The 14,772-nt window shown below is 44.5% G+C and overlaps 1 protein-coding gene across 1 annotated transcript in view; it reads left to right on the top strand.

The window, feature by feature from the left end:
- Positions 1-1,496: 1,496 nt before the first annotated feature.
- eif2ak4 (eukaryotic translation initiation factor 2 alpha kinase 4) overlaps positions 1,497-14,772 on the top strand; it is a 44,412-nt gene continuing 31,136 nt past the window's right edge. The window contains exons 1-17 of the mRNA XM_062522445.1: positions 1,497-1,842; positions 2,115-2,230; positions 2,657-2,759; positions 2,984-3,157; positions 3,533-3,613; positions 3,815-3,951; positions 4,132-4,226; positions 6,723-6,880; positions 7,184-7,725; positions 8,696-8,811; positions 9,380-9,534; positions 9,697-10,238; positions 10,427-10,499; positions 11,763-11,852; positions 12,207-12,329; positions 12,923-13,027; positions 14,199-14,259. Coding sequence (XP_062378429.1) covers positions 1,714-1,842; positions 2,115-2,230; positions 2,657-2,759; positions 2,984-3,157; positions 3,533-3,613; positions 3,815-3,951; positions 4,132-4,226; positions 6,723-6,880; positions 7,184-7,725; positions 8,696-8,811; positions 9,380-9,534; positions 9,697-10,238; positions 10,427-10,499; positions 11,763-11,852; positions 12,207-12,329; positions 12,923-13,027; positions 14,199-14,259 — 2,800 coding nt within the window. The 5' untranslated portion in view covers positions 1,497-1,713. The remainder of the gene's footprint in view (positions 1,843-2,114; positions 2,231-2,656; positions 2,760-2,983; positions 3,158-3,532; positions 3,614-3,814; positions 3,952-4,131; positions 4,227-6,722; positions 6,881-7,183; positions 7,726-8,695; positions 8,812-9,379; positions 9,535-9,696; positions 10,239-10,426; positions 10,500-11,762; positions 11,853-12,206; positions 12,330-12,922; positions 13,028-14,198; positions 14,260-14,772) is intronic.

The following is a 14,772-nucleotide window of genomic DNA, read 5'->3' as shown; positions in this document are numbered from 1 at the left end:
AGTAATGTTATACCCCCCTGCAGTAATGAGATTTTAGGTATATGGAGTAAGTCAAACTTACTGGCAGTTATTTGTTGAACCTGTTGGCTTATGTCACAGTTGGATTATGTGTGAACATTTTTCACCTCCAGGCAGGCCTGGAGGATGGGGGGTACTGTTTATTTTTAGATGTTTTCTTCACTATCAGTGTAGATAGTGGGTGGATGCAATGCTCTAGGATTCCCTTGCAGTTTAATTAGGCTTGCAGCAGCCAATAGGAACTTAGGGTGATAAGGCAGGATTGATGCTGCATCAAGAGGCTGATTTTGGAAACACTGTCTGTTGCCATGTAACTAAGGTTTTGATTGTCAAAGAATGTTCCATTTGCTGCATGTTACCATAGGCTTTCTTGTATTATGTAATAGTTGTGGACATAACATAGTAAACATCATACTGAAAAAAGGCCTATGACAAATTGTAATAAGCTTGTAACCTTAAGACAAAATATGACGTATAGTTGCAAGAAACACATTGCATTGCAATGCAACACGAGTCTTACATTACTTTGACATAAAAACAATTTTTTTGGAGTGGAACAGCAAGTAGTCAGAAGTGGGACAGAATATGCCAGACTGTAACAAGTGAAAACGTAGGCCTTCAACATAACATTTCACATATTCTGTCATTGATATAAAGCACTTTATATCAATGACAGAAACTTTCTGTTGTGTGTTTTATGCAATAACGCTGTGTAACGCATCACCTGGCAATTTTGCAAAGGCTATATTAAATTATATCATTATTAATTATTAAATTACACAATTATTACAATTATTAAATATTATAATTGATAGGCTATATTTCATTGTTTTATTTATTTAATTTATTTGTATTTAATTCATGTTATTTGATGTATAGGCCTATGCTAAATGTAAGCAATTTAGTTAATATATATAGCACATTTTTATATGCACAGAGTGCAACCCAAAGTTGCACATTGTGAGAATTTGTAGGCCTTCAGAAATCTTGTCATGTCCCAAGTGGAGTTTGTATTGCCTTTGCTGCCACCTAGCATTGTTGTTAGTTCTCTGCGACTGCACGGTAGGATATAAAAAAGAAAAATGCCTGCCACATGCAAGGAAAGTGGTATGAAGTCACCACTACAGTTAGGAATAATTTAATTAAGTAGCCTACAACGTTTTCAAATAACTGTTACCAGAATGAGACCTCAGAACAGAACCACTCTGTGTGAAATTTCATTGATAGCTGAGTAGAACTTGAGTTATGTTGATCATATAATTGATCAGATTATTTACCAGAAACACTTTTTCCATATTTCATTATGCACTCAGTGTATAACACTAGTTTTAGGCATTCAGGAAATTGTATCTTTTCTGAAAAATTATATACAAACTGTGAAAAGTTGCAGTTTTGGCAGTAAGATTCACAATAAAAGCCAGTCTTTTATTTTGACATTATAATAATAATACCCTACCCGGAAGTTCTATGTGGCGTCTGTTGTGTTGCGTGGATCAGCACTGTTGTGAGTGCGCACATTCTCTGCAGAGCCAAAGTTTTGTGGAATTTACGTCAAGTAGTAGTTATCATAGATTCGAAATCATGTAGGGGTCTTTAGTAACATTGCGAGTAACAGCAACACCTTGCTGAAAATTGATTGGTATCCATGTTTGATTTGAAAGGGGCGTGCGCGAGGTATGTGTGCTGTCCAGCAAAATGAGCTGTTCTCCGTGCTCTCCAGATGGGACAGACGACTACACCGTTCAGCAAGAAAATGAACTTGAGGCCCTTTCAGCTATATTCGGAGACGACTTTGAGGACCTCCGAACGAAACAACCTTGGAAGGTACAGAGTCAGGACTCAGGAAATGTCCTACCTCTAACGGGCCACACAAAGTTTCACCTGCCTACCAAGAAATGGTCTCGGGCAACACCACAGGTTATTTTGACTCAGCCAGCGACAAGTTGCTAGCATAGCTTACCTAGTGTCGTATTTGGGCTTGGGAAAATTATCATATGTTTTTGAGTCACATACCACCCGTAACGACTACAACAGACTGACTGTGGAAGCGCTTGATGACATGATGTGGCTAACCAACACATGTTCGTCCCCAACAGATTCAAAGGCCCCCGGAGGTATACCTTAAGTTACGACCGAAAGGTTTAGGCAATGGGCAGAAAAGCTACGTAAGTGTGGATTTGCAGGTCAAGTGCCCGCCTACGTATCCCGATGTGTGAGTACAACCATTTTTAAATCAAATCCCCCTGATAGAAGCAGCTGTTTAGAAAAGACACGTCATGTTTCATACGCAATGAGCGTATTGAGCACAACACAACACAGTACATTTTCAGAAAGAGCGAAGTAGTGCTACAGTGTCATTTTCCTGTGCTAGACCAGTTGTTGTCTTCATTGAATGCCAGTTGCTACTGTAGCCATGGAGTGCCAGTTGCTGTCCACGAGAGAGGAGAGGCATGGCATGTAACAAGAATTGCACATGTGTCTGTGATCCATGCACATACCACACAATTACATAAATGTCGCTGAAATGGCCACCTCCAGTATCTCTGTCCTACGCTGCTGTTGTGTGTTTACATGCCTCATGTTTTTGCTGGTCATGACATGTGATGTGAAGCGATACTGTTGGTATGTTCTCTCACAGGCCTCCTCAACTTGAGCTGAAGAATGCAAAAGGGCTGTCCAATGACAACCTCCAGAACCTCCAGACGCAGCTCACTGAGCTGGCTTCTGAGAGATGTGGTGAGGTAAGCTAGAGTGATGTACCAAGGGGTCAAGCACCTGGACAGCCACCACACAAGACACTTTGATAATGAATTGGGCATCACATTTCTCAGGCCCATGAACACGTCAACAAATGACCTCCTAGAGATCATTACCTTAAAAAAAAAAAGATTAATTCTCGTTACTTTATATACGCCATTCCACCTCTTGTTCTGTCTTCTACCCTCCACTCTGTCCACTGTTTCAGGTGATGATCTATGAGTTGGCAGACCATGTACAGGGCTTCCTGGTGGAGCTGAATGTTCCGCCGTCACGCTCCTTCCATGAGGAGATGCTCAAGAACCAGCAGCGTCAGCAGGAACGCCTGGCCCTGGAGCAGCAGAAGCGCAAGGACCAGCAGCGACTTCAGGAGGAACAGATGGTGTGTGTGTGTGTGTGTGTGTGTGTGTGTGTGTGTGTGTGTACAGTAAAAGTGTGTGTGTGTGTGTATATGTCTGTGAGAGAGATCATCTTACCCTGCATGGTCTTGCTCATATCTATATCTGAAACAAAATGCTCTAATATGACAGTTTTATATGGACTGCAACCAACACTTTCAGCAATGGTAGTTTGTATGTGTGGTTGTGTTTGTTAGTACACTTGATAACAATTTGCAATGTTCATTATTCTTATTATTCAGGTTCCATTTATTTTGAATATTATGATTATGACCGATCACATAGCTCACTATGAATAAGGTATTTTAATAATAATTTACAGCGGCATTACTTCCTAACTATCTCTACGAACTTTGCAGCAAAATGAAATCCTTGCTGAAATCCAAAGACGTGATCAGGAGAGGAAAGAGGAGAAGAGAAAGAAAGAATTGGCCAAGCAGGTGGGTTATTGTTGAAGTTGAATTGAGTTGAAGTTTGTTCTTTTTGCATACCCTCTTATCCAGATTGACTTATAATTGAGAGCAAAGCATAAGATCCTTGCACATTGCAGAGCAAAGATGGTTGTGCAAACACCAGAAAACAATTGTGGTTTCAGCACAAAACGGGAAAACACACACATATGTTTTTCTCCTGCTGCCCAGGAGCGTCTGGAGAGTGAGGTCCTGCCTCCATCGGAGACCTCTGGAAGTTCCGGTTCTCCTGCTCCCCCTGCAGAACCTGTAGAACCCAAAAGAATTCCCAGCAACCGCCGGCGCACCACATCAAGCACCCGTCACAGGCAAGAGCAGCTTCCATTCTCCAGAATGATCCTGAACTAAACTAAACTAGCCATTTTAGTGCAACCTGCATTCCAGTGTGCCTTTTCACAAGTGCCAGTTTGCCTAATTGCTCCTGTGCCATTGAGGCGAGGCTGTAGAGGTCTTCTGCACCTGACGAGTACATGTGTTCTCCCCTGCAGGAGAGATACTGGTGATGAGAGTCCACGTGCAGAGATACTGCACTTCTACAACAGCACTATAGGAGAGGTTCTAGTGCACAGAGGGAAATGCATAGGTAAGCAATGAGAAGATAGCATAGGTTGTGGCAATGGCAATGATTTACCAAGGGTGCAAACCAGATATGAACATCGGCACTCAAGTACTTTGCAATTACTTCCTGCAAGGTGCCATATGAAGTAAACAGACTTACTTCCCCAAACAAAAATAATGACAAAATGAACACAAACCTCAGTTTTGACGGACAGCATCTTAAAGGAACACGCCGACATTTAAAGACTTATTCATTGTGTTCTCCAGAGTTCGATAAATGGCCGGCTCCAATAGCCCACACCTCCCGATAGTGGCAAAAGAACTCCCAACATCTTCCTATTTGCATGCTGTGATTTGTACTTACTACATGTACAAATAACAATGTCAACAAAACAAATGACTGCTCCAGAGCTTTTCAGGGGCCTGTACTACGAAGGGAGCTCAACCTACCCACATGTAACCCAGGGTTACTTTGCTAAACCGGGGTTGACAAAACCTGGTTATCTTCATTGGTGTTAATCGGTACTACGACGCTGTGTAAGAAGTTGATTTGTTGAACTGGGGTTAACCTCATCGGAGTTGGTGCGCGTTCACATAAAATGGGCGGGTTGCAGCGCAAATCACCGCTTTTAATGATGACGCGATCACGCTATTTTACGCATTAGGAATGAGCAATGGTTATAAAAAAGTTGCGAGGAATTAAAACCCACTTTACGATACATCAAATACGTCGGCAGCAAACAAAGCAAGACAAGGCTGTTGGCAACGTAGGCTATTGCAGATCGGATATATGAAAGTAAAGTTTTATTTCATGTTCCTTAAATAGCCTATGTGTTACGGAGGATTAATAGCTTGCGGAATGTCTGAAATGTGTTGAAATAAATACATTTTGAGTTCATAAGAGTCCTACAGATGCAACACAATTCATGCCATGTATATTAATAAATATTAATAAAGGATAATTGAATGTTTAGCCCCATTGACTGATTTAGTGTATGCCTATCCTGTGAACATTTTAGATGCAACGGCAGTGCCGCTGGCAGCAGGTGAAAATGAAACTCAAGAACATTCAGAAGGTTTATAGGCCTAGTTATAGCTTGCATTAATATTTCTTAATTATGAAAATATGTTATATTGCCAATGCTTATAGCCTCCACTTTGCCTCGATCAGCTGACAAATGCAACGAATTCCCTCGGCTGAGAATGTATAGGCTATCTTTCATAGAGAATATAGCCTATATGGAGAAAGATTCTAGCGGTCTTTAAAAACTCTCGCCTTGCGAAGAGAGGCGCTTACAATTTGCGCTCCAATAATGTATCTTCCAAGTAGCCTACGTCGACATTGTGGGGTGTGGTTAACCGCAAACCTCGGGTTAACCAAGATCATAACCTGCTCGGAGCAGGTTTGAGATGCAGCGTAAATTGCCATGGCAGCATACCTAGGTTAAAACCTATCCACCTTTCGTAGTACGGGTTAACCGGGAAGTTACGCCACACGTGATCAACTTACTCTCGAAGTTACCCAGCTAAGCCAGTAACCCCGCTTCGTAGTACAGGCCCCAGGTCTGCAAGAAGCAGTGCTTTGCCTGATTGTGGACATAGTACCAAGTACACGCACTTATGGCTGTGTCTCATTTGACATTGTTATTGTACACATTGTAACTATACAAATCCGGTGACTCCGGTGAATAAGCTTAAGTCCCAAGAAGTAGGCGTGTTCCTTTGAGAGGATTTTTTAAATGTAAGATATGGCTGAAGAGTCGTTACTCTCTTCATTGTCCCCTGTGTTGGCAGCTGTGCTCTTGTGCTCATAAGTACAGGCCCTTGAGCATGCACTTGTTCCCTCCAAGAATGTGACGCTGCCTTCTCATGGAGCCCCATGTCCCGATGTGCTTCTAGCAGTGTAGTGGGAGCATTTGGTGTCATGTGTTTCTGGACAGGGCTCTGTGGAGACTCCTTTCATGCTAGGCAGGATCTCATCTGGGATATTTCATGCCTCTAATTCCAGGTGTGAACGCACTCAATCTGCATTTCAGATCCGATACCTCAGACCACATTTATAGGAGGTTTAGAATAGATTTCATTGGATAGGGTTTGTAATGTGAACAGACATGCACTCTGGCCACATTTGAAGCTGCCTACTTAATTGTCCCCTCCATAACGCATAGGCTATATACTAAAAACCTTGGAATGTACATAATAACAAAAGTCAGACTTTTTGGATATAGCCCTATGGAGTGTAAGCTAATAAATGAATTAATCACATCATCCAGATTGCATTCAACTTGTTTACAAACAAAACAATACTATGTTAGAATGTTTCATTCTTAAAAATTTTGGTTTTGTGTTGACAATTCTTGGCTTTTTTTTGTCTAGTTCTGTTGCGCAAACTTACTTCCTGTATATGCAACTGGGTGGAAATTCTTAAAGTTAGCAATGAACTGATTTATTTATTACTTTTTATTTATCACCATCTGAGAGATGTGTAACATTCATGCATGTGTGTGTGTGTGTTGGGCAGGTGAGAGTGAGCGGCTGGGCCGTAGTGTGTATTACGCCTTTGAGGCCACTACTGGAGACTTTGCCATAGTGTACGAGTGGACACTTTGTTGGAGCAAGAAGATGGGCAAGTTCCTCACCAGCCAAGAGAAAGAGAAGATCGAGAAGTGCAAAAAACAGGTGAACTCAAAGAATCACATAAATGTGTAAAACAATATTAAAACATCTACCGTAGCTCTCGCATTTATCACAAAAATGCGACTTGATGTTTCATGTAAAAAAACCTTTTCCTTGATGTTCCCATTCATCAGTAAATATCCAAAGCATAAATGCCACTGATAATTCATATGCATGTACACATCAACAATGCTGTGACTACGCACTTAGAACTGCTCAAAACTACTCTACAAACCTGGCTAATGTATCATAACCAATGTTTGTGTGTCTGTGCTCCTACTCTTTACTGTCTCGGCCCTTCCTCAGATCCATGGTGCGGAGAGCGAGCTGAACTCTCTGCTGAAGCTGGAGCACCCCAACCTGGTGCAGTACCGTGCGCTGAGCTGCAGTGAGCGCGACGACAGCCTAGTGGTGGACCTGCTGGTTGAACATGTGCCCGGTGCCACCAGCCTGGCATCGGGGCTGGTCACGGGCACGCCGGTGCCCACCGACTGCCTCCGACGGCATGCTGCGCAGCTGGTGTCGGCGCTGGACTTCCTGCATGCCAACTCAGTGGTGCACAAGCAGCTGGACGCGGGCAGCGTGCTGCTGGATGCTCGGGGCGACGTGCGGCTAGGCGACTACAGCCTGTCCAAGCGGCTAGCAGACGTGTGTCGCGAGGACGTGTTCGAGCAGGTGCGCGTGCGCTTCAGCGAGGACGAGGCGCCCCCTAGCAGACCGGGCAAGAAAGGCGACGTGTGGAGTCTGGGCATCATGCTGTTGGCACTTCACCAGGGGAAAGTGGACAAGGAGTACCCGCCGACTGTGCCCAGCGGCCTGCCCACTGAATTCCAGGATTTCCTGCGCAAGTAAGACAACTTTTTTGTCATCGGATGGGGGGGGGGGGGGGGGGGTTTGGTGTGGGGGTGTGTTTTGAGTTCATGTTTTGTGTGTGTGCATAGCATCTACACATCTGTGTTAGTGTGTGTTTGTCAAGGTTGCCAAAGCTCAAGGAGGACTGCTGAATAATAACCATTGCTATGATAGGAGGTGAAAACGATTTTAATCAGGTCCAATCTGTCCATTACAATTTAAAAACGGGTTTCATTTACTTCATATTTTCAGACAAGTTAGCATATCTGGGTTCTCTTACATGATTATATGGAAAGATACTAGATTTGGTTTTACTATTTTAAAATGGCAAGAAAGGTTTCCTACAAACAGCACACATTTGCAGTGTTGGACTCCCCCAGGCACTCCTCCTGTGTGTGCGTGCTAGTATTGAGCTAAAGTGTTCCCACTCTCTTTGTTTAGACTGTTTCTGTGTTTGCATTTGCCATGAAAAGCCATCTTCACTGAAGCATGACCTTCCTTTCCATTTGAACCCTGAGGCTGACTGAGATTCTCCCCATTTGGCAGACAGGCAGACAGTCAGGCAGGTAGACAGACAGACAGGCAGGCAGACCTGTGTTTCAGCAGTCATGTGGTAGTGATGCTGGGGGGTGGTGCATCAGGAATGTGGCAGATCAATGGCGTCTGGCAGTGCTATAAATGCAGAGTGAACACACTGGACGCTTCCAGAGCAGTGTCTGCATATCCAGCCACACTTTGTTAAATAGGAGAGAGAGACACACAGAGAGAGAGAGAGAGAGAGAGAGAGAACCGATCCGTATCAGTATTATAGTGTGTATTCATGGTGTAGGTGGAACAAAGAATGAGCTTGTTGTTTTGCAGTGGTGTGTGATTAAATGAATCAGCAGCCATGTGAGATGTTTTTTGTTCTGAGTAGTGTGTGTGTGTGTGTGTGTGTGTGTGTGTGTGTGTGTGTGTGTTTTCCAGGTGCTTGTGTCTGAATGATGCTGACCGCTGGACAGCTCATCAGCTTCTCGATCATCCATTCCTCCGGTGCCCTTCCCCCAAAAATACGTCACAGTGTCAAGATGCCAGCCCAGATGGTATTTCTCACACACACACACACACACACACACACACACACAGTCTTTCTCAACAACACAACAACTGTCAACCTCATTCAGCGCTCATTTTTGCCTGTGCTGTTAAATTGACTGTTAAACTGTTGTTAAAGCAGTGCTAAATAGTTGATTTACTTTACAGTAATGTTTCCAATATCATTTTGATGGCACATCAACTCTTAATAGGGTGAATGGCACTTGTGCTGCACTCTGAGGGGTGCTGCATGGCTTGTGATGGGACTAAGCACATTGCTTGTAGCAGGTAGGATCTGAACCCCTGCCACCACTAGTAGGCTTGTACAGTAGGTGGCGTTAGCCAGCAAGCAATGTGCACAGAGTAAACCTAAAATTACAAAATGATTAAGCCTATTAAATTATGGGTATAATGAATTTTCTTCCTTACAGTTTTGGTAACGACATTATTTCACACATTCACTCACACACCTACACACACACACAAATACATGTATGTACACACACTTATTCCTCTTCTTCACCACTGCCTCTAACTCTCCTCTCTTGCGTGTCTCCGTTCCGTCCCCCTCCTCAGACACTGGCGTTGACTTTGCGTCCACTGTGGTCCCCCGCAGCCATCTCCTGAGCGCCCCCTTCAGTCCGCCGGTGCAGAAGCAGTTCTCCCGCTATTACGATGAGTTTGAGGAGCTGCAGCTGCTGGGAAAAGGGGCCTTTGGGGCCGTCATCAAAGTAATAACAACACTAGTCACACAGCAACCCAAGCAGATAGAATGAAATGGAACTATCATTAAAAGGAGCAGTTGATAAATATAACAGAAATAACATGGGGTCCTTTCTCTCTTTCATCTCCCTCTCTGTTTCTCATTTTCCTTCTCTCCGTTTGCCTCTCAGGTGCAGAACAAATTGGACGGCTGTTACTATGCGGTGAAGCGCATCCAGGTGAACCCGGCGAGTCGGCAGTTTCGCCGCATCAAGGGCGAGGTGACGCTGCTGTCGCGCCTCAACCACGAGAACATCGTGCGCTACTACAACGCCTGGATCGAGCGCCACGCCACCCCCGCCACCTGCGTGCTCAGCAGCAGCAGCGGCACCGAGAGCTCCGCTGCCCCACAGAGCAGCCCTGAGAGGGGGGCAGGAGCAGGAGCAGGAGCAGGAGCAGGAGCAGGAGCAGGAGGAGGCTCCCCCCCGGGACGGGGCCGCGGCCTGGGCTTGGGTCTGGGGGCCCCCAACGGCAGGACGGGCCCCCGGCTGAACGAGCTGGGTCTGCCTGAGTTGGACGTGGAGGAGGCGGCACCCCCACCAGCGCTGGCCAGCTCCGTGGAGTGGAGCACGTCCATCGAGAGGTCATCCAGCGCCAAGTGCAGCGCGCAGGAGTCCAGCAGCGGTGATGAGGAGGAGGAGGAGGAGGCCGACGTGTTCGGACCGTCCTTCCTGTGAGAGCAGGGGATGATGGGAAGGGCGGGTGTATAGGAATAATTTTTGCAAGGCACATTGCATATGAAAAATCTTAGGATCATTGCTAGAGACGGCTGTGTGTTTTTCTGGATGTGTGCCCTATGTGTGTGTGTGTGCTTTCTCACGCTGTTTTTACATCTTCTTTTGTTATTTGTCTTTCTTTCAGAACTTCTGATGGAGACTCTGAGAGTGACATCATCTTTGAGAATGGGGATGACAGCGGAAGCAACTTTCCCCCTGTGAGTCCTCTCCCCAGCATAGCTGTGTTGTGGAAGTGCCCATTCTTACCAGGGCCCGTATTCACAAAGATTTTTATCTTAGCACTAAGAGTACTCCTAAATCGCACTAAAATATTTTAGCTAGGAGATTTCTCTTAAAAGTTATTCACAAAGAATAGGACAACTCCTAAAGTAAAAGTAAGTCTTCGTTGCTATGGTTGACATCATTACTCGTGCACAAGCTTGATGAAAGTGACCACCTTGATTGGCTGATGATTATACGATGACGAGTTGAGTGACAGGTGTCAGGTCTTAGCTGGTGAGAATGCGCGCGCTATGTCGGACTGTGAAGGATGGAAGATGAATAATAAATGGGCATAGCCTAAATTAATAAAGAGTAAAGCAAATGGCCTTGGAGCATAATGAAACACGGACTGGAGCAGTATCTTTGCAACATGTTTTAAATGAATCTGTATGAAGGCACATACATTCGCAAAGAGGAGAAACAATTTAATTTAGTTTAGGCCTACAATGAGACGTTACGTTTAGTTTACGTTCAGTGGTGGTTTTGATTGTCGGTGGCGTTATTGTATCCCTGAAGCCTACCTTACACTGACAAGATTTGGGAAAGATTCTTGAAAGATTGTAGTCTTTTAACTAATGCCCCTCATTCAGACTTTACTCAAAAGACTACAGTCTTTCAAGATTCTTTCCCAAATCTTGTCAGTGTAAGGTAGGCTTTAGTTGCAATGCACAATTATTCCCACGCATGACAGCTCCTGTAACCGCACGTTCATTTCACTACATCGCGACGTGAAATGCAACTAAAAGCTGTTTGTGAATAGGTGAGTTAGGAGTCCTTTCGACTTCTTTTAAGCTGTCCTAGACTTGAGCTACTTTCAGGCTTAAAATCCTTTGTGAATTACTTTTAGTGAGAATATTTAGGAGTCCTAAAGTTAGGAGTGACACGCCCATTATTTTTAGGATTTTCGGGCCCGTATTCTCAAAGTTTAAGGCTAAAAGTAGCTCCTAACTGGCAAATTTAGGAGAAACTCCTAAAACTAATGGGTGATTCACTCTTAACTTTAGGACTCTTAGGATTTTTTCACTAAAAGTAATTCACAAAGCATGTGTATGCATCATTTCTGCGGAACTTCTTGATTTTTATTTTGCCACTCCGGAGCGAACATTCCTACTGCCTGAGAGTCATGTCTTTGACTCTTCTGCTGTGCTGTAATGAGGAGACGAGTGCCTCTCTAACATCATGTGTGTTTCCACCGCCAGGAGGAGCCGAGCAAGAGAGGGACTGTAGACACCACAGAGAGCTCCGATGCTGAGAAGCCCCTGCTCATAGCCCACTATCTCTACATCCAAGTGAGTGGCACACACAACTATGCTGGACTTTGCTCCTTCAACTTGTTATGCCTACATTGCAGCACAGTTGAGCACACTTTGAGCACAAATACTGATAAACTGTGTATGTATTCTTATGTAAAGCCTTTAGACTGTCTTGAAATATGTTTTATAATGACGCGAATTAAACAGAAATACTGATACATCACCATCTGATATATATTATTAACATATTTATACAGTGTATGTTGCATGTTGTATAATAACTTGTGACCAGATATTAGATTGTGCTATATGACTGCTCCACCAGGGGGTGATGTTGTCCTGTATTGCCCTGCTGAAGCGTCTGTTCTCCCCTCTGCCCTCTCTGTGCAGATGGAGTACTGTGAAAGGAGCACTCTACGGGACACTATTGACCAGGGCCTGCACCTCGACTGCAGCCGTCTGTGGAGGCTCTTCAGGGAGATCCTGGACGGCCTGGCCTATATCCATGAGCAGGTTCGGCCATCCCACCGTCTTACTATCTGTATATCTACCGCCTTTTCAGTGGTACAGAGAAGTGAAGTGCCAAGTCAAGCTGTGGTTGAATAGTGTGAGAATATGAGAGTGGTGTTGGAGGACGGGGAGAGAGGTAAAGAAAGAGAGGGAGCGCAAGAGAGAGGGAGAGGATGTGTCAGGGCGATGGAGCGAGAGAAAAGCGTGAAATAAGGAAAGCAGGATCTGATTAAAAGCGAGGCCTGTGGTTGGAAAAATCCTGCGCGTCAAACCCCAGCTGGTCATAACACATTAAAGTCACAGGGCCTTCGGGGGGTGAGGGAGCGAGAGAGAGTGTGAGCGAGCGACGCCAAGTTCTTTTCAGGAACTCTGCATGGGGATGGATAAACACACTCCTGGGTTAGCAGTTTCCTCTCATTCGTCCAAAACTAAAAAAAACCTCCTCATCCAATCACGGATTAGCCAGTCTGTCAAGCAACACGAAGGGCCCTGGAGAAGGCAGGAGAAGATCTGCGTGAACTTAATGCAGGTCTGACTCCCGCGACTCTGGACCTGTGACAGACATGTGTCTCACGCTCATTTGTCTCTCTCGGCAGGGAATGATCCACCGTGACCTGAAACCAGTCAACATTTTCCTGGACTCCCAAGATCACGTGAAGATCGGGGACTTCGGCCTGGCCACCGACCATCCAGCTAATGTGGTGTGTATGTGTGCAGAATCACAGGGGGGAAATGCTCTAAAGCAGTGTGACTCCTACAGTATTGGATTTGAGAGAGAGTTCATGTCAGGTCAGCCTCTGAGGGTTGGCGGGTGAAGCTGCTGAAGAAACGCCTCTCTGAGTGGATGTTTGTTTTCACACTAGTCTGTCTGTCCATCATGTGTCTTGAGCACCGAGACGAACACAAGGGCGAGTCTCGGCCCTTGACATATTATCCATACAGGGTGTAATATGTGTGTGTATGTATGAAAATGAAGTTAATGATTGAAGTTCAATAGCCTGGGAATAACCATACGACCCTTCGGCAAATTTGAGATTTGCTCTGCAGGTCCTGATATGGCCAAGAGGCCAATGAAGCCCATACCCAATGTTCCTAAAACACCGGCACGTAAATTCAATCGCTAATCTGGCATGGACGTGTGTGTCTTTGGAACTGAGTAAACAATTGCATTTTAAATCTTACTTTGCAAGATTGCTACACCTCTGAGATGATTTGGTAAGAGGTCAATGCGCCAGTTTAAGTTCAAATTTCACTACTAGCTGGAAGTCGTAAGTCAATTAACCTTTTCCAGTCCCACTCTCAATTGAGAAGGCTCTGGTGTCAACGAGGCACTTCAATACGCTTTTGTCAATTCAGTGCATTGCTCTTTGCTTCTCCGGTGCTGGTGTTGGTACTCAGTTCTGGATCTGTAAATGAGACTCAGACATAGTGGCTATGACAGAATCCTAAACAGTACCAGCCAATGGCCACACTGCTTTAGATCTACTGAAGGAAGAGGTATCATTTGATTAGCTATTGAGCTAAAATATTAACAAGCTTTGATCAGAATTGTGAAGCTAACCTTTCAGAAGGTTGATACATTTTTATATGTTTGACAGCTTTAAAGTTGCTTGTGTGCTGTCAGTAATGCAGTATCATTATCCATCTGACTGATGGAAAAATAACTCAGCCAAGTTATCTGTCTTTGTTTTCAAAAAATTTAAATCACATTTCTGATTTGCTCAAGCTCTCAGTCTTGGTCGTATTATCATGTTCGAGAAAGAGAGTGTAAAGCTCTCCGATGCCCTGTGTTTTGTGTCTCAGTCTTGGTTGTATTATCATGTTAGAGAGAGGGTGTAAAGCACTCACATGCCTTGTGTTTTGTGTCTCTAGGCTGCTGGCAAGCTGGAGGTGGAGGAGGGCTCAGGTCTGGCTCTGAAGCCAGACGCTACAGGTGAGTCAGTGCCAGATGCCTACTCGGCTCGCTCCAGAAGGTTCTGGAAGTTTTCACTGCTGTACAGGCTTTGCTGGCACACTGTCATGTGTTTGGATCTGACCTGAGCCTTCTCTTTAGAAAACATCCTTAAGGGAGAACTTGATGGGTTTTTAGAGTAAATTGCAAAATTGAGCTCTGTAGTGAGACAGATGATTGTTAGAAGGAATTTGTGGACTCACACAAAGGACAAAACAATGTTCTCCTTATTTTAGTCGTCTGTTTGGTTGTCTAATCTGAGTTGGGTAAAAACACAAGCAGGCTGCATGTTTATTTATGTTATGAGCTATGTAGTGCATGGAGAGAGTAGTCACTCCACCCGTCCTCAAACTCGGCTCTCCAGGGGTGCAGAACCTGCAGCTTGACTGAGACGCCAACAAGATCACATCAGTCAGAGCATATGCTCAACTGTAGTGATAACACTGTGTCTGTTACTTCTATCTACCTCATCAAAATGATAAGGCATAATACAAA

This window comes from Sardina pilchardus, chromosome 20 (genome assembly GCF_963854185.1).
Source record: "Sardina pilchardus chromosome 20, fSarPil1.1, whole genome shotgun sequence".
Classification (NCBI taxonomy): Eukaryota; Metazoa; Chordata; class Actinopteri; order Clupeiformes; family Clupeidae; genus Sardina; species Sardina pilchardus.
Note: the sequence above shows the minus strand (reverse complement) of the source record. Positions and strands in the feature narration are given on the sequence as shown.